This window comes from Lentinula edodes, assembly GCF_021015755.1.
Source record: "Lentinula edodes strain Le(Bin) 0899 ss11 chromosome Unknown C8R40scaffold_31, whole genome shotgun sequence".
Lineage (NCBI taxonomy): Eukaryota > Fungi > Basidiomycota > Agaricomycetes > Agaricales > Omphalotaceae > Lentinula > Lentinula edodes.
In genome coordinates, this window is record NW_025764337.1 from 448,161 (window position 1) to 468,400 (window position 20,240).

At 46.3% G+C, this 20,240-nt stretch overlaps 6 protein-coding genes across 6 annotated transcripts; 4 read left to right on the plus strand and 2 right to left on the minus strand.

Moving 5' to 3' along the window:
• Positions 1–4,000: 4,000 nt before the first annotated feature.
• Positions 4,001–4,195, minus strand: C8R40DRAFT_1012946 (uncharacterized protein; the record flags this gene model as incomplete). Its single annotated transcript, XM_046222887.1, has 1 exon — positions 4,001–4,195. A coding segment is annotated over one exon (195 nt), but the record flags the coding sequence as incomplete, so codon positions are not given.
• Positions 4,196–4,847: 652 nt separating this feature from the next.
• Positions 4,848–7,495, minus strand: C8R40DRAFT_1022885 (uncharacterized protein; the record flags this gene model as incomplete). The annotated part of the gene is made up of 8 exons (XM_046223031.1): positions 4,848–5,135; positions 5,189–5,544; positions 5,600–5,888; positions 5,933–6,266; positions 6,330–6,609; positions 6,654–7,119; positions 7,171–7,404; positions 7,460–7,495. Coding segments are annotated over 8 exons (2,283 nt in total), but the record flags the coding sequence as incomplete, so codon positions are not given.
• Positions 7,496–9,915: 2,420 nt separating this feature from the next.
• C8R40DRAFT_490470 (uncharacterized protein) lies at positions 9,916–12,243 on the plus strand. The gene is made up of 7 exons (XM_046235231.1): positions 9,916–10,057; positions 10,169–10,466; positions 10,555–10,698; positions 10,840–10,950; positions 11,170–11,283; positions 11,504–11,693; positions 11,790–12,243. The coding sequence occupies exons 1-7, from the start codon at positions 10,032–10,034 to the stop codon at positions 11,972–11,974; spliced, it is 1,068 nt and encodes a 355-aa protein (XP_046083638.1). The 5' UTR covers positions 9,916–10,031; the 3' UTR covers positions 11,975–12,243.
• Positions 12,244–13,782: 1,539 nt separating this feature from the next.
• Positions 13,783–14,470, plus strand: C8R40DRAFT_490625 (uncharacterized protein). Its single transcript, XM_046235232.1, has 3 exons — positions 13,783–13,931; positions 13,999–14,105; positions 14,165–14,470. Exons 2-3 carry the CDS (start codon positions 14,009–14,011, stop codon positions 14,350–14,352), a joined length of 285 nt encoding a protein of 94 aa, XP_046083639.1. The 5' UTR covers positions 13,783–13,931; positions 13,999–14,008; the 3' UTR covers positions 14,353–14,470.
• A 717-nt stretch (positions 14,471–15,187) lies between these two features.
• On the plus strand, positions 15,188–16,268 carry C8R40DRAFT_490755 (uncharacterized protein). The gene is made up of 5 exons (XM_046235234.1): positions 15,188–15,372; positions 15,427–15,582; positions 15,642–15,683; positions 15,752–15,915; positions 15,990–16,268. The coding sequence occupies exons 2-5, from the start codon at positions 15,473–15,475 to the stop codon at positions 16,127–16,129; spliced, it is 456 nt and encodes a 151-aa protein (XP_046083640.1). The 5' UTR covers positions 15,188–15,372; positions 15,427–15,472; the 3' UTR covers positions 16,130–16,268.
• Positions 16,269–16,530: 262 nt separating this feature from the next.
• On the plus strand, positions 16,531–17,609 carry C8R40DRAFT_490750 (uncharacterized protein). The gene is made up of 3 exons (XM_046235233.1): positions 16,531–16,698; positions 16,781–17,089; positions 17,155–17,609. Exons 2-3 carry the CDS (start codon positions 16,936–16,938, stop codon positions 17,529–17,531), a joined length of 531 nt encoding a protein of 176 aa, XP_046083641.1. The 5' UTR covers positions 16,531–16,698; positions 16,781–16,935; the 3' UTR covers positions 17,532–17,609.
• The last annotated feature ends 2,631 nt before the right edge of the window (positions 17,610–20,240 follow it).

Here is a 20,240-nt window from a genome sequence, read left to right on the forward strand (position 1 = left end):
GGACAAAAGGACCGGAGCGCCGTGAGGAGAGGATGATGGGGTGATGGCACCAGTAGCCAGCTGTTTGTCAATAAAGTCTTTAAGGGCAACTAGCTCCTTTTCAGACAAAGGGTAAATACGGCCGAGAGGCGGCGAAGCGCCTTCTTCCAAGTCAATCTTCAGGTCGTAAGGTCTATGTTCAGGAAGTGAATCTGCAGCAATCTCGTCGAAGACGTCTGCAAACTCTGCGTACTCTTCTGGAATAGAAGGATGGAGTGGAGGGACAGTAGGAGTGGTGGAAGAGCGGTCGGCGGCGCGGGCCGCGACCTCTGAGTGGATAGCACGAAGGAGTATAGGTTCCATACCAGCGTCCTTGCAAGCTCTGTTAAAGACTGCAGCACTCACCAGTGCAATGTCAACCTCGGGAGTTTCCAGCTGAGCAGCGAATTGAGAGACCGTAGGATAAGAGTAGATGGGTTCAAAAGGGAATTTGGACGAAAGGGGCTTGGCCCGTGAAGTCCGAGAGCGGGAGCGAGAGCGAGAGCGAAGTGAGTCCCCAGGAGGGGTCTCCAGAATTGTCGGTGAAACCGACGGCGAAAGTTCCGGTAGCGGAACAGCGACCTTTGCATCAACAGTGTTGACGGCAGAAGGCACAGACGTCTGTGGAGAATCAAGGTGTGAAGTGTTACGGAACGTAATGTTTCGAGATGCCCAGTCAATCAACGGATTGTAGCGGGATAAGAAACTGTAACCTAGTACTGCTTTACAAGATGAATCTAAATGTGTAACATAAAAGGGTAATAGAAGCAGCTCGCCGGAAGGGAACCGAACGGCGATATTCGCCATATCGGTAATGGGTTTAGAAGATAATGAACCATCAAAGAGACGAAGATTAACAGGAGAGATTTTGGTCGTAGGAATAGAATTTTGTGAAACATAACGAGTATCAATGAAAGAGTCAGTAGAACCAGAATCAACAAGAGTAGGAAATTTGAGAAGAGCAGAGATAGGTTCGGCCGGCGCGGCCGAATGGGACAAAGGAAATTCAGTAGTTAATGATATGACCAGAGATCGTTCAATGGAAGAAAGAGCGGACGCGTTGAGATATAACTCCCCAGGTGAGGTACGAACCTGATCAACGCAGCTCCCGTTTCGTACCGGGGAACAAGAGCTGCGGATTAGTTTTCCGATTCCTCTTCAACAACCTCAATGGTTGCTTCGGGGGTTTCTTCAACCTCGGCAGCGCGGCCCTTCGATTCCCGGGCCTTTCGCTTGTTACAGTCAGCAATCTGATGCTTACCACCGCAGAAGAGACAAAGGTTGTTCTTCATCCTTCTTTCCCGTTCGGAGGGAAGTACTTTACCATCTGCTCCTAGATGGTTGAACGCGGGGCGCTGACCGCCGGATTGGCCGGAATTCGCAGAATTCTGGGGCTTACCATTGTTGTTAGGCTTACCACCAGAGAAGGGTTTAGGTTTCGGCGTGAACGGCGCCGAAGAGCCCGAAGGCTGAGAATTGTTTTGCTGGTTAGTAGAACCAGTCTTGAAGTCCGAGGAACCCTTCTTCGGGTTCCGAGCAATAAATGGCTTACCAGCCTCACGCTTCTTAGTTTCTTCGCGCTTCCAGTAACGGTTGTCAATGCGAAGAACTTCTAGACGATAAGCGGCGAGCGTCGTCGGTTCGGGCAACCGCGCCATTTCGTCCTTGATGCGTTCGGCCAAGCCTCGTCCATAAGCCCATTTGAGGGCGGCAGAATCCCAGTTGGTGCTAGCAGCCAGGGTGTTGAACCGAATGTTGTATTTCCGGATGTTCTCGGTTTCCTTCATCTTAAGGTTACCGAGGGCGTCCTCGGCCTCGCCTTGGGCATCATAAACGCCGAAATTGTCCTGTAACTCCTTTACAAGGGCCGTAAAGGACGACGTCCAGGCCGGCAGCGAGTCGAGGTCCGGATCGAGGATGTCAGGGACAAACCATTCTTTGGCTGACCCACTGAGATAGGAAAGAGTATAATTCACCTTCCGTTGGTCGGTGAAGTACTTTGGACGGTCATTGAAGACCAGGGCGAGATTGACGAAGAACGTCTTGAGTTTTCGGGGATCCGAACCGTCGAATACCTCGGGTTCCTTGACCTTGCTCTTCGATTCAGAGCTGTCAGAGGGACGGCCGAGTGCGGCGAGAACGGTACCGAGGGTTTCAATGGAACCCTTGAATCCCGAGAGAAGATCCAACATAGCTCGTTGCTCGTTGGGGATGTCAGGAGAATTAGGAGAATGAGGACCACCAGGTCCACCAGGACCACCAGGTCCGCCGGGACCGCCGGGACCGTCAGGCCCACTGGGGTCACCAGGCTCACCACGCGGTAAACCGCCGGAATCGTCATCCAGATCGTCATTGTTGTTGTCGGCACCCGGATCGTCGGGGTCGACAGGAGGGTCTTGATCATCGTGATCACCAGTATCCAAATCGAAATGAGGAGGTGGGTCACGAGGAGATTCAGAAACAGCTCGACGTTGGGGTTGTTTTCCCGTACGGCGGGCTATGGCTTGGAGAATTGGAGAATCAATTCGAGCAGTTGACCGGCCCCGAGCCGGAGCGACCACGGGGGGTTGTCCACGGCGAGGGGTCAAGACTTGGACAGGTTGTCCGTCACCGGTGTACAAAGTGCTGTACTCAAATTGCTGATCTTCTTCCATGGCTTCAGGAAGAGTTGACGTAGTAGGAACTGTGGCTGGACCGAAACCGCGATTACGGCGACGTGGTTGACCGATGGCAGAGATAGAGTCGGAGAATGGGGCAAATGATTGAGCTGTGGTGAAGAAAGTGTTTTCTTCGGAATTAGCTCTGGATTGAGCTCGAGTTTTCGGAGGCATAAAAAATGATATGTCAGTACGACGTTACGGATTGAGTTTAATTATACTGTTAAGATCATGCAACCCGTGTAACCGTGCCAGAGGTCACAGAGTGTCTAAGTGCGGAATACGAATGGGACAGTAGTGAAGTTATTAACAACACCGCCGTTACGCCGTATGTCCCCGGAGGTCGAGAGTATAGAAGAGAGGAGCTGAGTAGCAGCCAAGTCGGAGCGGCGATAACGCCGGTGACGAGGAGCGAACCAGAGAACGTATAAGTCCTAAGGTAGAGTAGAGAGAACTTCAAGGCAGTAAGCCTGAAGACTTAGAGGAGCGCCGAGTGAAAGAGGGAATCTAAGTCGATAATTAAACTGAGGAACTACAGTAGCGTACAGGCAGTATTTATATCTACGGATCGGCGCAGCGGTGCGGAGCGCCAGACTAACTACTAGGAGCTATACGAGTAGTACCTGCAGGGTAGAGTAAAAGACAATAAGAAGGGACTAGAACGAAAGGGTATGTGTAGCGAGAAAGAACAATAAGAGTGAGATAACAATAAGGAGCAGATCTTCGGAATCCCGAGCGGCGGAATGGAGGCCCGCGGCATGGACTTGACATTAGGGAAGAGTACGAAGCTTCAAAATGTACGGCAGTTCAATCGGCATACCTAAGCAGCTAGCTGGACAACTTCGTCTGGAAAGAGTTGTATCAATTGTCCCTCCATTTGCTATAGAATGCAGTGTGTACTGTACGTCTTAACTGAAGAATTTTTCGCGCCCGTGACCTATGCGATTTTATGCAGCTCTACGATTTTCTCCTCCCCTGTCTCCCCTTCGGGCACACGTACGACTATTATGTCCAGATTGTCCACAGGAGGTACACGTTGGCTGTCAGCGACTCGTTGCAGCCAGCTGTTCATGCAGAAATCGCTGTAGAATAGGGTTTCCTGGCACATGCGGAGGAATCGACTGCTGGCCATCTTGAAGCGGAGAAACTGCTGAAAAAGTCGGGGGATAGGGTGAGGGTTCTCTAGAAAGCATAGGACTCTGAGCCGGAGCTGGCGTTCGAACGCCGTTGCGTGTAGAGCTTCGGCGAGTGGCCTCGATTTGCGATTGAAGCTCTCGGGCAGCTCCATCCTGGATAGCGTCGTCTCGGTTCAGAGGAGGAAGAATAGGCCGAAAAGCTTGAACATAGACACCGCAGCGCATTTGATTTGTGTTGAGTAGACGGTCGTCGGGATTGTAGTGGTGTGTGCGAGGCAGACGCTTTTGCGTCATCTCACGTTCTTCACGGACAAGACGAAACTCGGAAAGATCACAGCCGTTAGCTTGGCAGCGGTGCTGTGTATTGACTGGGCATAATATGTTCTATGAATGTATTTAGGTATTAGAGGAAGAGAATCTGAATCAAGAGGAAGAGAAGCCTGACCTCAGCTTTGATCAAAGTCCACTGCCCTGGTCGAAGGCGATGGAGCTGATAGGTGTCATCAACAGGGCCTAACACCCACAGCTTCAGAAGAACGGCTGCTTCTGTGCCAGGTAATGCCTGCAGTATTTCATACACTTCTCCGACACAAAAACGTTGATTCGGTTGCAGATCATGAGGTTTGACTACAACAAATTGACCCACAGAATAGCGTTCGAGTGAGACAGAGATGGCCTGTTCATAAAGATGGAACTGTCTGTTTTCGGCGCCGTAGATAGCATTCGGGAGCTTTTCCATGGCTAGTACCTGTGAAGAAGGCTGATCCAATTTAGTGGACTTAGTGTATACACAGCGTCCTAAATACATAACTATTCAGGAGGAGGTGAATCAGAAATATAGGTGGGACATACCTGGGCAAGGTTTTTCTTGCTCCGTTACATTGAGCCCATATGCACGAACTACTGGACTTTGTGATTTCCCTAGACTGGTTTGTGCAAGCTTGAGGGGAAGAGGGCCTGCACAGACCCAATGCATGGGGTCATCGCTGCATGACAAGTGATTTGACGAAGATGAACTGTTTGTGGAGATTTCGGGGGGGTTGAAGAAGACTCCTCCGTGGAGAAGATGTCGAATTCGACTGCATTGAGCAAAGCCCCGACCTATGTCCCGAGATGGAGCCTGGTGGTTGCTGTGAACACTGTGGTCACGGATAATGGCATTGAATGACTCGAAGCCTTCGGTTGCATAGAGGATTGCAGGCCCGAAACGACGTATATGCATGGGTAAGTGTTTGATGATGTGAAATTTTGGTTTGTTGAACCACCGCGGCGTCCAATTGGCAGCACAATCAAGGAAGCGGTTGATAGCAAGCTCAAGAGTTGCCTGCAAATCGAACTTAGATCTATAACATCATAACCAGAGAAGTGAAAACCAACCAGATATTCATCTAAATGATTGATTACTGGCTGCCAGACAAGTGGAATGAGCGCACTGAGCGAAAGCCAGGCTTCAAAACATTCTTTTGGAACAAGGTCATAAAGGACAAAAGGAGCAACTTGGGCAATAGCACGAAAGTCTCGGCCAGTGAGAGATCGCGCATACTTGACCAGTGTCTCACCCGCCAGCGGAGCAAGACCCATTGACGAGACATCAACTGAAGCCAGTCGATTAGTCAAAATTTCCTTCTGAGGGTCACTGAGGCGAGCAATGGCATCTCGCCAATAGTATTTAACAAACCCAAGAAGAATGACATGCAGGATCTCCACTGGTGTATCTCGATGAGGGTCCAGTCCTTGAGAAAGATTCATTTGCACAAAAATTCATATCATTAAGCAAGCAACACACACCTTTGATTCTCCATACAGGGCTGAAGACATTTGGTTCAGATGGAATGTTCTCTGCCACAAAATTGTCGACAAGTCTTTGTTTCTGAGAAGCGGAGGTATTCCCAGGTATCTTTGCCACAAATGAAACTATCTGCTGATTGAATCTCTCCAGAAATGTGTCTTTAACGCCTGTCTGAGTAACGATTTTTTTGGACTGAGTCTTGCCATTATATTTCTGGGAAGCAATAAATATACTGCGGAGTGTTTGGGTTGTATTCTCTGGAGATCGTGTCTCATTCATCTGAAATGTCTTGTCAGCGAAGCACAGGAAGTAATGCTGCCATGCAAATTTACCCCGACAAACCGTTTTGCTCTGGCAATAAGCTCCTGCATAGTTTCTTTGCAACGACCACGTTTCTTAGTACCCTCGTCACCTGTATCGGAGAGATCTGACTGAACTGAGACGTTATCGGAAATAGGCCCAGGAGCTGGAACAGCTGTCTCGTCTTCTGCATCCCGTCCCTTCACAAAGCAACAACGACAGAAGAACTTGCCGGCAAGGCCAACGTGGCAAGCAAACTCACTTTGCATGGGGTTGTCACCCAGCATTGCCAAAACCACCGGTATTATTAGCACCATAGCCTGACGCTGAATATCCCACACCCATATACCTTCCAGCTGACCTTGTCTACGGGGAGGTTTGGGTCAGTAAGTGGTGCAATAACCGTTGGCTGCATTTATTAAGACATACTCAAGCTGTTTCGTGATCCCATCCAGCATCTCCAATGGAGGCGCTAGGTTGGATGTGCAAAGAAAATGAACATTGCTTTCTTGATGAGCATATTCTCGAGGAAGACCAGCGGCGGTAAAGAGAAAGGAGTTATGTTTGTTCCATTTCTTTGAGACATTCCCGGATGTGTCGTCGCAATACAGCCACATTGCAAAGTTCAAAACCTCGTGACCTTGAGCTAAGACTCTCCAGCGGTTTGCAAACCCATGCTCCGCAGAAGTAAGTGTCCAAGGCTGAATGCCTTGGTTGTCATTCGAGTTGGTGGTATATACTCCTGTGTGTAACCATAAGCTAATTGAAGAACAAGGTTTAAGCGAAATGTTACAGCACCGAATATGTTGCGAGGATCAGGTATTCCATCCAAGTCATAAGATTCAACCAGATATGGGAACGAGCTGAGAAGACGAGAAACGGGAAATTGGATGGTCTGATGTTGGTGTACAACAAAGCCGCGTCCACTGAATGTTGAACAAATTTCGACGCTCCAAGCTAAACCAAAAAATTGTTGCTCTGGACCTCCCGGAAGGCCTTGACTGCGTGTAAGCCAACGAAATGGAATTACATATGTACCGTCATCCAATTTCGCGAGTTCGTGTATGAAAAAGTCCTGGCCACCAACACGTACCATAGGCGAGGAAAGGTCAGGATCCAGGGTTCTCCAAGCATCTGCTTGCCAGGCATGCTCTACATGCTGTCCACTGTCTTCAGGATAGTGGCGGATGTGTGGTCGAATTTTGGGGTTGCCCATTTCCTATTAGCAAGGATGTTTGAGCACAAGTCTTGTTGGTAACTGTACTCTCACCTGACGAATAAGTCCAGCAAGCTGATTAATATAATAAACATGCCCAAGTGGTCCTTTCTGACGCTCGGTCTTGATCCCACAAAGAGTTTGTAGATATTCGCCTACACTCTTTGCAGTGTCAGTTGAAGGTGCATTATCGACTCCGAATGAGGCAATCCCCCAGAGAATGATGTCCATTTGTGCATCTGAAAATAAGGAACGAGGCAGATGACGGAGCACATCCAGGATACATGTCTATGTTATTTTAGTATATTGAAACACAACTTGAACAAAATTGGTGTTCACGAACTTCTTTATCAGACCAGGGGAACCATGCAGGGTTATCAGTTCGCTGACGACGACGAGGTCGTGGAGCCCCAAAGTTAAGTAAGGTTCCGAATTCATCAGGGACTAAACAACAACGAATTGTAGAAGGTATTAGAAGGAAATCATCACACATACCATCAACATCTACTTCGTCTCGCTCTTGAATCTCTGGCTCTGAGTCATCTGATTCACTATCTTCCAGGAGCCAGGCATGTAATTCTTCAGCGAGACGTGCCACACCACGCTGCTCATCCGAAGCTTGTAATTCGGTATCTTCGCCCAAGTTAAAATGAGCGGAATAATCGATAGATTGGCGGGATAAATCTGGACCATGATTGTCCACTTCGATGGTATCGAAATCGAAAAATTCCCCAGCTGGAACCTCTTCAAAAGAGCTTCGGTATGGGGCCTCGGACAACTCTACAAGAAGCTCTCGTAATGGAGGAGAAACTCGGCTTGACGTTTCAGGATTGGGGCTGAATGGATTGGGAGGGGTATAATCTGAATTCTCTTGCTGATATCTGACTGCTTGTTGGTGATTCTGACGGTCTTCATGGCGGTGTACCGCTGTGGAATCTCTCCAAAGCTGATCTTCACAAACCAGGCATGTCCATTTTTTGTGGTTGATCCCACTGCCTGCTTGCCAAACTAATTCCATGTTAAGAGAGCTCGTAGAAGGAGATAAGATCTACTATACAGACACTCTGGATTCTTGAACGGCTTTGGAAGAACCATTCTATATAGGGGCTTGTAGTAATTCACAGAGGGTCCTTTCGAATTTTAGTAGTATAGACAGAGGAGAGTCGTGAATTAAGAGGGACAAAAGATAGATACACGTCTTGATCTAAAAGCTATCCACTTAAAATCATGAAATCAAATTGGATGAAACTTCCAAAATAATTGGATATGATAAGATATGCTATGTGGAAGGAAATGTTTGATTAGAGAGCAAATCCGGGAATTTAGTTCGGCATGGTTAAACCGCCTTTGGAAGCAATCTATGTTTAAGCCGTTACAGTGTACCTCAATTTCAAAAAAATTCTTGTACATGTTTTTTTGTTCCAAAAATACATCGGGTTTGATGAATAATTGCCTGGTCTGCGCGCGCCTATCGCGCGGTAGGCATTTGAAGGTCAGGTCGCCTACCAAATGACCGTCGGCGACTAGTCACAAAAAAGTGACCATGACCAAGTGACCGTCCAACACTGATTCTCACAACTTGCAAATATGAACCATTTTCCTTCCAAACCTGAACTTCCCCCATTATAAAGCTTTAAGACACTTGAAGTCAATGGCTTGTTCTATCCTTTTTGACATTTTCCGTTTGTGTTAAGCTTAGTATTAAGGATCCCTTGGTGCGTGATGTTATGTATTCCAGCATGGATATGCTACTGACTTTACACAATCTCTTTGATGCAGCGCATAAAATATGTACTTCGGAGGTTTATACTGAACCAGCGGATGACAACAACAACGGTCCCTGCCAACATCACGACGACGTTCCCCACGTTCTCCAACACCAACGAAGACCAGCACGGGCAGCAACAGACTCCGGAATGACCAAGGCAGAAACCACGTGTAGCATCTCCGTCCCCGTCCCGCTCTGCGGCTCCGGTGAAATGCTACAACCTCCATGAACAACGGCCGGCTGTTGCTGGAGTTGAACAACGACAACAAAGAGGTCTCATTTCTTCTGGATCATCTTTGCCCAAGATCTCAACCCAACCTCCTCATCGAACTTCGAAGTAATACTTACATCACTCTTCCACATCTCCACAGGTCCCCTAGGTTTACCCCCATCTACGTGGCATCATATATACTCTCGTATTCCTCGGGAATCACAAGCTTCTCTGAGAATCAATTATTGTTCTTGCTCCTCTAACTCCTTGACAGGCCGTAGCTGGTATCAGGACATCGGTGCTGGTGTCTGCCAAAGTCAGACTCACTCTTGACACATTGAGTTGAGGCGATACTTACAAAATGGACGATACTATCTACAAGACAAGCTAATTAATTCATGATTTCTCATAATACATAACACGCACAGAATTACTTGAAAGGTTTTTCGAAGTATTTCTTGGTCCTCGGACAAAACCACTCTGGAAACACATTTTTTTTCTTCTCAATAGATCGAGAGCGAGGTGGAGATATGTACGTAGTGTTTATGATTACATATCTGACCACGGAGTTTTCATACCATTGACAGGATTCATGGATCACCCTTCGAAGAACTGACCTTTCCCAACTGGTCGATTGTCACTACTTACTTATGTACATCCATCTCGGCCAGGCTATATTTAAATTCGAGGGTTACATTTACAGTGACAACGAAATTGGAACTGGAATTAGGCGATGTCAATGAGCTGCCAGGCTTCAGCATGGTATTGGCAGTCGGCTGGGGTTGAGGCGTTGAAGCCTCGTGTTTATCTAGGTATGTAGGAAGGTATGTTCGTCTTCCTTCGAGTTTTTTCTTCCTTCTTCCTTCTTCCTCCCTCCTTCCTCCCTCCGAGAGATTAGACACTCGATTCAACGAACAGTGGTTCGTGCTAGTTATAATGGAAGTTCAAGTTGTAAACTCTCTGTGAGTACCCGCAGTATCGTACCACTCACCGCCAGACACCATTGATCTCTACTGACTTTCCAAATTCCAAACTCCAAATTCTAAATTCCATCTCTAATATCATCATCGTAGCGACGACTGGAACACCAACCTCCGACCCTCCACTGCCACCTCGCTTCCGCCTGAAACCCTGTCCATGTCCAAGAGTCGTAGTAGCAATCCTCTCGAGCCTACCAAGACCTACAACGGGGGATACACCGACGCCAAGGAGATCCGCCTCCGCATTGCGAATGGAGGTGCGGGTCAATCAGGGCTTGTTGGTGCTCTGGCGGATGCGTTTGTCAAGTGGTGTGTAGAGGGGAATAAAAGTACGGTTGAAGATGGTGGTAAGGAACAAGGGAGTCGGGATACGAAGACTTCTGCGTTTCTGGTATGTCAGGTTATTTCGGATACAAGACGCTCTTGAGTTTGGTTTATACTTTTATACTCATTCGGAAATTCGCATTATGATTATGTAGGTCGGGTGGTATCTCGGCGACACGACACAAAGTCTCGCGTACCTTTCCTCTGGATGGGTCGATATTGCGTTCACGTATAACGAGGCCGCGGAGAAGGCGGTGGTGAGGAGTGGGAAGGCGGTGGTGAGGAAGTTGATTTTTTTGGTGTGTTTCTTTCTGCTTCAAAGTTGTAATTATTTTGGATTGTTTCTTTCTTTATATCTTCTCACTTGAAACCGTACTTCAACCCGCCTGTTCCATTCTATTCCTGACTCACTTACATTATCCCCATGACTATGTATACAGGATCATTTCTACCTCGTCGGTCCTCCATCAAATCCTGCAGGATTGACTTCCACAGACCTCGTATATGATGCGTTTGCTAAAATTGTGGATAAAGGTGCCCGAGATGCATTGGTAGGTGGTTGACCACCTCCCTCTCCTTTCCCTCTCCTCCATTCCATTCCGTTCCGTTCCTTCCTTCCCTCTCTCTTCTGTCCTCTTCCGTTCCCTTTCCGTGACTTTCCTTTCCTTCTATACATGACTCATAATTCCATTCCCTTATTCCATTATCATTCACAACACAACATCACTCAAATCAAAACCACGACCACAATCACATCAACGCCACTCCAGGCTCCTCCAAGCTCTCAAACAAAAACGCAACCACAACCAACCCGCTTCCTATCCCGGTTCGATAAAAGCGCGACGAATATAAAGGAGAGTGGGTTGTTTATTGACATTGGGCAGGTGGGTGTTACTCTATTCCTTCATCTCCTCGTCCTTTATTTTTGTATATCATCATATATATCATCTCCCTGATGTTCTAATACCCACGTCCACCCATCACCCATCACCGCTTCCCCGTTTCCTCTTCCGTCTTCCATCTTCAACTTCCCACTTCTACTTCCACTAATCCTAACACTAACACTACCACGAATCCCTCTCTTCCACTTTCACTTCCCCACAGGTCCCCTGGGCCCATCCTCCATCTCCGTGGTACCACATATACCCTCGGTTTCCTCGGGAATCACTTAGAGCCGCGTCGGTGCTCGGGGAGTATACACTCACAGATCGGGGGACGTGGTTGTCGAGCGAGAAGGGGGTAAGGGAGGGGTTGAGGGTGTTCAAAGGGGAGACGCACCTGGGAGATGCAAAAGGTGGGTTGCTGCTATTATGAGATTTCGATTGTACTTACTATTGCTTTGCCTTTGCCGCTTTGGTGAAAAATACCATCACTGCTAAACTCGACAAAGAAGATGGAGAAGAAGACACCAGAATCCTCCTCAACCCCTGCAATGCCCTTCTCGGATCTTCACCACTTGATAAAGACATTGCGGTGGAGTTCATGCGGTGGGTTGTTAAGCCAGATGGGGGACAGAGGGTTGTTAAGGAGTTCGTTAGTGGAGACGGGGAGATGATTTATTCACCTGTGAATTGATTCTACTCTGCAGTGGTTGGTACCTAAAACATGAAAGACATGTTGAGTTGTTTTTCAAGTTGGTTTTGGGTCCAGATTTCATACTGGTGAGAAACGCAAGCGAAGCAACGCTTGGTATGTGTAGTGGTTGTGGTTGGACTATGACATACCACGCTGCAAAATACCTGTTTTCTTGTTTCGCTGAGATTGCCTCTGGCGCGAGGTTTATTGAGACTGAAATGTTAATGATGACTCAGGTGTACTGAACCGAGTCGACCCGAGACGAGGCTGGGACGGAGGAGGCGTTGAAGTGGGTGTTCGTGACTAAGAAGAGGGATTGGGGGGTCGGGTCTATTACTTGCTAGTACCACCACCCCGACGACCACCCCAGCCGCCGTTGATATAAATACTAGAACGAGGAGAATAGAGAAAGAGACGTCTGAAAGATGGAGACAGGGGGCTGGGGATGAACTGGGATGGGGAGGGAGTGAGATAGAATTGGGATGAGATGGAGAAGCAGAGGCGGAGGCGTTGATGTTGGGTAATGTGGAGGAGGCATTAGATACTCATACCATTCCATCTCTCACCGCACCTGGTGTATCTATCGTGTCCGGTATATACCAATTGAGGTCTGTGATTTTTTTGGGGTAAAGATGGGTAGGGGTTGTTATTTTTTGGAAGACAGGTGAAACGGAGTTGAATGGATGGATGGATGAATAGATGGAGGGTCCTGAATGAAACGCTGCGGAATCGTCCTTCGTTCATCTTTCTAATCTGTGTTCAAAGTTGGCTCTGTTAACTCAGCACTGGCACCGGTACACACCCTCTCAACGCCAGCATTGATTGAGATCGTTTTTGGTTTACAGACCCGAATTATGAGCGGGATTTATCATCTGCCATAGAAAGGTGTGGGTACTGAGGAAACTTGAAGGGTGTTGGAAGTGCCAGTGAAGGTTCGTTCCTCGGTTGTTTTCTAAGATATCGATATTGAAACTCTGCCGTATGTACAGTGACGCGCAAATCAAATCCACACCCCCCGATTTGGAAGGCCTTATGTCACCAGCCCAGAACTGTAAATCAGCGTAAATCTGTTGTTCCTCTGCTCAGAAATATTGAATTTTGAGGGTTCAAACAGCTTATATTGTCACAAGTAAGTCTTTATAGTAGAATCAACATGCTTCACAGGATGTAGCATACAAAAATGTTCACAAAAACAGTTTAATCACAAAATTTCCAAATCGGGGGGTGTGGATTTGATTTGCGCGTCACTGTAGTTCCGAACAGCATCATCTTCGCCAGACCAAACTCAGCTCCCATCCGAGTCGGTACATCCTTCCTCTTCTTTTGTTCACATATATATATCACTCAACCTACTAACTTGACTGAATCCCCGGCACCCTTCCTACTACCAAGATATCAACCGCACCCACCGCCAAACCAACGCTACGTCCGAAGCTCCGTTCACCTCCTTTCTCTCCCGCAGGATGAACTTGAACAGTAACGACGGTAATCTCTATGTTTCTGATAACAACACATGGATTGAACGAGTCAGCGAACGATGCAATATCAGTAGTACAAGTACCGAGACACGGACAACAAACAAAGACCGTCTGAAGCGGGTTGGACGTTGGGGGTTGGACGCTTTTACTTCAACGGTTCATACAAATTGGGAAGAATGAGTATAAGATTTGTTGGTGCGAGGAGGTGAGTACCTGAGTTTTGAATGTTGAATATCACTGACAGAGACCTCGCGCACACAGCACTTCAATGCCATTGTAATCGCCTCAGGACGGTTCAACGCCTCCACCCTCGTATCATCATCTCCTACTCCACCCAGAGGAATTCGCTAATCAGTCTATGACTCCAAGTCTGTGTTGGTCATCGATAGATCCGTCGGTCAGCGGAATGGAAATAGCTGAGGAGTTGGACGGGGTGGTGGCGGAGAAAGTCGGTTTGAGCGTGCGGGATAACGAACTTGGTGTGTACTAGTAACGCCTAAGGGTCTCATACCTAAGTCTGCTGACGCCTTGAATCGGTTTCTACATATATGGACTCATGTGTGTACTGCTCCCTCTGGAAAATGCATTTATCTTCCCGCGAGACGTTAAGATTGTTTCAGAAATCACCCTCGGGCGAGCTTTTCAACGGTACCGTACGTCTGTCACCCTCGTGTTCTGTTAATGCCCAGCAATTTGCTGATTGCCTTTGAAGTTATTACACGGATAGACACGGATTCGATAGGAATTACATTAGCTACTGCCGGGTCGACAACAACCGATTTCCACGTCCGACTCTTCGAACGTGACTTGCGATTCGTAATTCGATGCCCGGGTGGAAATTGGCCTTACACTTACACGTATATGGTAACACACTCCAAACTCGAACGAAATAGATTATAGAGTACTCGAATGTACTGGGACCGATACCACGAACGCACCAGTACCCCGAATTGCCCTATAGTATTCAAAGTGGATTCAATTCCGATTCATTCAAGGTATGAGCGGGATTTATCATCTGCCATCGGAGGATGTGGGCGTGGGTCACGGTGGGGGTGCTGGATGAAGAGAGGTTGGTTTGAGGGTGTGGAGGAGGAGGAGGTTTGAAGCTAAGGGTGGAAGAGGAGGAGACTCGAAGCATGGAGGAAGTGCTAGTGATGAATCGGTTCAGAAATGAACCCCGAAGGCGAAGAGGATTTGAATTTGGGAGGATGAGAGGTACGTTCCTCCCGTCCTCGGTTGATTTCTAAGATATCGAAGGTTTCAACTTGGGCCGACTGAATCACCGACACCCTTCTCTACTACCTAGATATCAACCGCACCGGTCTGGAGCGCTACGTTCAAAGCTTCGCCTCGTTTCTCTCCACTCAGGAACTTGAACAGTCACGACGACAATCACGATGTTTCCGAAAACAACACTCGGGTTGAACGCGTTACCAGACGATGTACTATCACTACAAGTACCGAAGAACGGATAACAACCCGTAACGAGGACCGTATGAAGCGTTGGACGTTGGACGCTTCGCCTTCAACAGTCCATACGGAGTGGAAGGAACGAGTATATTTAAGATTCGTTGGTGGGAGGAGGTGAGTAGTACATACTTGAGTGTTGCATGTTGAAACTGATAGTTATTCATTCCTATCACTGACCTCCTACTACACATAGGACTTCGACGCCATTGTAATCGCCTCAGGACGATTCACCGCACCCAACACACTTGATATCCTCGGTCTAAGTTCACAATGGTGCCTTGTCTCATCTCCTAGTCTCGAAAATATCGTCACCCGGAGTAATTCGCTGATCAGTTTGTGACTCGAGGTCTGTGTTGGTCATCTGTGGATCAGTCAGCGGATGAGGAATTGGATGGGGGGTGGTGGCGGAGAAAGTCGTTTCAAACGTGCGGGATACTAGTAGCGAACTTGGTATGTACTACGCGTAAGGTTTTTCTACTTAAATCTCCTTACGCCTTGAATCAGTTTCCCTATATATATAGACTCAGATGTTTACTGCTCCCTCTGCGAAATGCATTTATCATCCCGCGAAACGTTCCGATTGTTCCAGAACAGAAACCATTTCATCACCTTAGGGTATCGGGAATCACCTCTGGCGATGTTGAGCTTTTCAATGGTACGGTACGTCTGTCACCCTTGCGTTCTGTTAATGCCCAGTAATTTGCTGATTGACTTTGAAGATATCACACGGATTCGACAGGAATTAATTATATTAGCCACTTGTGAGCTCGTTTGATTTACTACACCCATTTATCTACATAATTTTTTTTCCTTTAATCAATGATCATAGGATACCGCAAGGATACCGCTATTCATTCCCCTTCCTTCCCCAATGCATCGACACCTCTCGCTGTACAAATGGAACCGTACCGATTCAAGGCACCAAGGTTCAGTCGACTCGACGTCAACAAATATACTATACCGAACTTGAACCGACGATTGGGTTCATTGATAGTAAGTACTCGAGTATGAGTGTTCCGAGTCACCGTCAAATCTCTCCCTACTCCCTCCTCCCTACTCAAATACAGTGAACACCGGCATCGAAACATTGCTCTATTCAGAATTCACCTCTGTGGCATTATCCAAAGTATCATCTGGACAGGCTAGACTGTCATCTTCCGATTCCATGCGGGAGATGCATGAGGAGCATGTGGGGAAAGGGTATTGAACATCCATAATTACCTCGAGCGCCTAAGCAAGGTTTCATTTGAGAGTTGTCTTTGTCCGTTCCGACGGCGGAAGAGGTGTTTACATGATTGCCATACCGACAAATTCCCTCACCATATCTCATCGTCCCTGAGCTTTTTCACTACAATCTTTGCTTAATGTCTACTGATAAAACTGAAGTCTACTGGAGCCTACAAATCTCATGTAGTCCAATAGAGTACAACTGAGCAAAGACAATCATCGGACTAGTGAGATTCAGAAGGAACGCTAGCCGGACGCATGCAAGGTGTGTCCCCGACGGAGTATATTGATCATATCATAAAAACCTCATCAAACACTTACATTTGCATCCCACTGCCTTCAGGGAAGACTGTAGACTATATGGATCTTGATCACATAGGTAGTAATCATGCCGCCACCCGGACATTCTGACTGACATGGCTCCTATATAAGTAACTTCAGAGGATGGAAAACCATCCGGAATCCCCTAGCGGCTGGTCTTAGTCTAAACGGAAAAAAACCTCCTTCTTTTGCTGGCAAGGAGAAGAGGAAGAAGTATTACCTCCTGTTGTAAGTGCATATAAATCCTCCTTTTTTCGTTCTTTCTCTACTAAACCGGCCTTGACTGAATTATTCAATTGTGGCTCAGCAGAAATCACATACAAACGCCACGGTATACCATTCTCAAGTCCTCCCCACTATCATCCACCTCCTATATACTCACTTTGAATCCGACAATTTCTCCTTCTTGAGTCCAACCAACAAGACCACTGTCAGATTCCACCCCTCGACTGTACACATATCCAAATGTTCAATTCACTTAAGCTGCAGCATTCATCCTTTATATCTATGCTCCTTGTCATGCTCTTCAGCGTCGTCGTAGTGGCAATCCCGTTGTCTCACGGCAAGGGATCCGCATCCACAACAACTTCACATTGTAAACGTAACGATGACCTTCCGTGTAAGTAATTTTTTGAATTCCTTTGTCATGTTTTCTAATCTAATGTCTTCATATCTTTTGGATAGCTGGCGAAAACGTCGACGTCTTTCTCTTGGGTCCAAGACTAAGTGTAGCTCACACAGTCCCCGAGGAATCCTGGATCTATTTCGGAAGCTTTCTGTGTCACACTGGTTTGGGGCTTCGGATGGAACGCGATGAAAATGGCAAGCATGTCATAAAGGATTATTACCGGGAACCCTATGAGACAATAACACTAGTGGGAAGAGTGCATTTCCCCAGTGATCCAGATATAATGGATACCGTCGGTCGTGTCGATGACATTCCTTCTATGATGGCAAAAAAACAAATTCCGTTGACTAATCGAAACTTTATTTCATTCTTTCTGGAGATGTTGGAGGAAAGGAAGTTTTACACGGCAAAACATGACCTGCTGTTTGATTAGACTTGGAGCTGGGGAGTGTAGATTTAATGAAAATGCTTCCTATTTCTGGGATACAATATATATATATATATATGAGCCATTAGCATTTGCCGTAACCATGCATGGACTTTTGCGCGGAACATGTATGTAACTTGCGCGGAACTTGCACGGATCACTTACTGAGCAAAGTAGAACTTTGATAAATACTTTTTGAAGAGTTTACTGATAACAATTCCATTTTAACAAATCATTGAGTCCTAGTTAATATCATGAATTGTATGCAATGCCAACTCCAGAAGCATTGCACTTTGACCTACTTTACCCTTACCATCTGTTGGAAGTACTTTCCTTTCTCAGGCCGATTCATTTCGTTCCCACGTGACTTCTTACTACTTAGATCGTATTTCGCACGTTTCCTTTCCCTCAGCTGTTTTGATCCTCACTGGTTCAACACTGAGGGTAAGTCCTTTTTCTCCTTTATTATACCTACACTATAGATACTGATAGCTACTTAGCCTTTTTGTTCTTCGTATAGGTATAATCTCAGCTGTTTTGATCCTCACTGGTTCAACACTGAGGCCTTTTTGTTCTTCGTATAGGATTGACATCCAAGACCATCTTATACTTTTGATGAACATTTTGTCTAGTCTCAGTAATGGGAGAACAGTGATTGTTTAGGTATGTTCCTTCTAACCTTTCAATTATCTATCACTGACAACACATGCTAGTAATTAGACATAATGGGCAATAACTACAGGCCTTGACAACACTGTATGATATTGAGAGGCAAAAGAGGTCTCTTCATTGAGACTGTTGGATCAAACAATAGACTAGAAAATTTTACTTTACCTGCAATGGCACTACATTACTGTTATTCACTCTCTTGTTGGAAATTTCAATAGTATCTGAGGATAGCATGACATTGATTGGCTCATATAATCCTGAAGAGTATACCAGCTTTTTAGTCTGGTGGGAGCACATCTTGATTTCTCTACTCAAAAGGGCCTTACAACACTGTCCAGAAGTAAGCTTGTAGTTCCTTGCAATTGTATTGACCTAGATGACTAGTTCAATGGCTTCTTGATAGTCTCTATGATCAACTCATTTCCGGTATTGGTGTGGCATGACAATGAGGGAGAAAAAAAAAAAGAAACCCTCCCTCCCTCCTCTCTTTTACCTTTCCTCTGGCACTGGGTTTTGGAAACAATTATACAAGAAGACACGGGACACGTGATTCCTATTCTGCTGCGTTTCACTAACCCCTATGAAGTACGTAGCCCCTATGCAGTATGTAGCCTCTATGCAGTACGTAGTACCATCAATGAGGTAGTCAGGACTACTTGCTGGAGTTGATTATGCTAAACATTATTATGTAGATGATTCCGAAGTTGTGATCCCAAAGTTATGATTCCGAACTTATGATTCCGAACTTATGATTTCGAACTTGAACCGAGCCGAGCTCGAATGGGTTGAGAAATATCGTATCAAATGGATTCATGGATTCGTGATTTGAGGAAGTACGTACATCATGAGGAAGGATTATGATGAGGAAGTATGTAGATCGTGAGAGTTGGATAGTCGAAGTAAGTAGATCGTGAGAATTGGATAGTCAAAGTAAGTAGATCATGAAACTGGATAGTCGAAGTAAGTAGTCAAACTATGATATTGAAACTATGATCATTACCATTAGATATCTAACATCAAGATTCAACCAAACCAAGATTCAAGTTTGAAATACTACTACTACTACTACTATGTAGAGGATGGATGGATGGATGGATGGATGGAGCTCCTGTATCCTGTATCCTGTATCCTGTATCCTGTACGTTGTATGTGTATTCTGTATGCTGTATGTATGTGTATTCTGCATGCTATATGTGGAAATGGGATTATGGATGATGGATGATGGATTATTGACTCGGAGGAAATTGGAATGGGGGAGTAGAAGTAGAGGGGGAGTAGAAGTAGACTATCGGAGGAAAAAGTTGGAATGGGGAAGTGGGCAGAGAGAAGGAAGTAAAAGGAAGGAAGTAGAAAGTAGGATGAAATGAGTTAAGTAGAAGGAAGGAAGTAAGTAGAAGGAAGGAAGGAAGGAATGAATAAGGAAGTAGAATGAAATAAGTAAGTGGAAGGAAGGAATGAATAAGTAATTCCAAGTGGTTACCTGGGTTTGTTGTTGTTGGGGGGGGGACATAGAGACAGACAGAGACAGAGACAGAGACATAGAGACATAGAGACAGAGACATAGAGACAGAGACATAGAGACATAGAGACATAGAGACAGAGACATAGAGATACACATAAACTTGAACTTGGACATAGAAACAGACTCCAGAGACAGTGTTGGGTGATTTCGAAGGTCAGTTTGATCATTGATGGTGATTTCGGGGTGGAGTTACTCTGCTTGAGGATGGAAGGGATATAGGGATAGAAAGGGGTTAGGAGGGATAGAAAGGAGTTGAGAGGATAGAAAGGGTTAGGAGGGATTTAGCTGGTGGTTATGTAATCAAGTATCACTGTATATCATGTGGGGATATATCATACAGTGTGATAGTAATAGCAGTAGCAGCAGTAGCAGTAGTAATAGTAATAGTAGTGGTAGTAATAGTGAGACATTACACTACACAGAGGGTGTTCGGAATTGGAATTGGGCTGGTTGTTCCGTTGAACTCGGACCCCACTCACTTAGCGAGAGTGGCGAGAGTGGCTTTATTGATGGGTTGAGGGAAT

Coding starts and splice junctions, on each gene's coding strand:
- C8R40DRAFT_490470 (XM_046235231.1), top strand. CDS start 10,032: ATGGAAGTTCAAGTTGTAAACTCTCT. Junction 10,951..11,169: donor AAGGTGCCCGAGATGCATTG/GTAGGTGGTTGA, acceptor ACGCCACTCCAG/GCTCCTCCAAGCTCTCAAAC. Junction 11,284..11,503: donor TGTTTATTGACATTGGGCAG/GTGGGTGTTACT, acceptor ACTTCCCCACAG/GTCCCCTGGGCCCATCCTCC.
- C8R40DRAFT_490755 (XM_046235234.1), top strand. CDS start 15,473: ATGCATTTATCATCCCGCGAAACGTTCCGATTGTTCCAGAACAGAAAC. Junction 15,583..15,641: donor TTGAGCTTTTCAATGGTACG/GTACGTCTGTCA, acceptor TTGACTTTGAAG/ATATCACACGGATTCGACAG. Junction 15,684..15,751: donor ATTAATTATATTAGCCACTT/GTGAGCTCGTTT, acceptor CAATGATCATAG/GATACCGCAAGGATACCGCT.
- C8R40DRAFT_490750 (XM_046235233.1), top strand. CDS start 16,936: ATGTTCAATTCACTTAAGCTGCAGCATTCATCCTTTATATCTATGCTC. Junction 17,090..17,154: donor ACGTAACGATGACCTTCCGT/GTAAGTAATTTT, acceptor TCTTTTGGATAG/CTGGCGAAAACGTCGACGTC.
- C8R40DRAFT_490625 (XM_046235232.1), top strand. CDS start 14,009: ATGTGTGTACTGCTCCCTCTGGAAAATGCATTTATCTTCCCGCGAGAC. Junction 14,106..14,164: donor GCGAGCTTTTCAACGGTACC/GTACGTCTGTCA, acceptor TTGCCTTTGAAG/TTATTACACGGATAGACACG.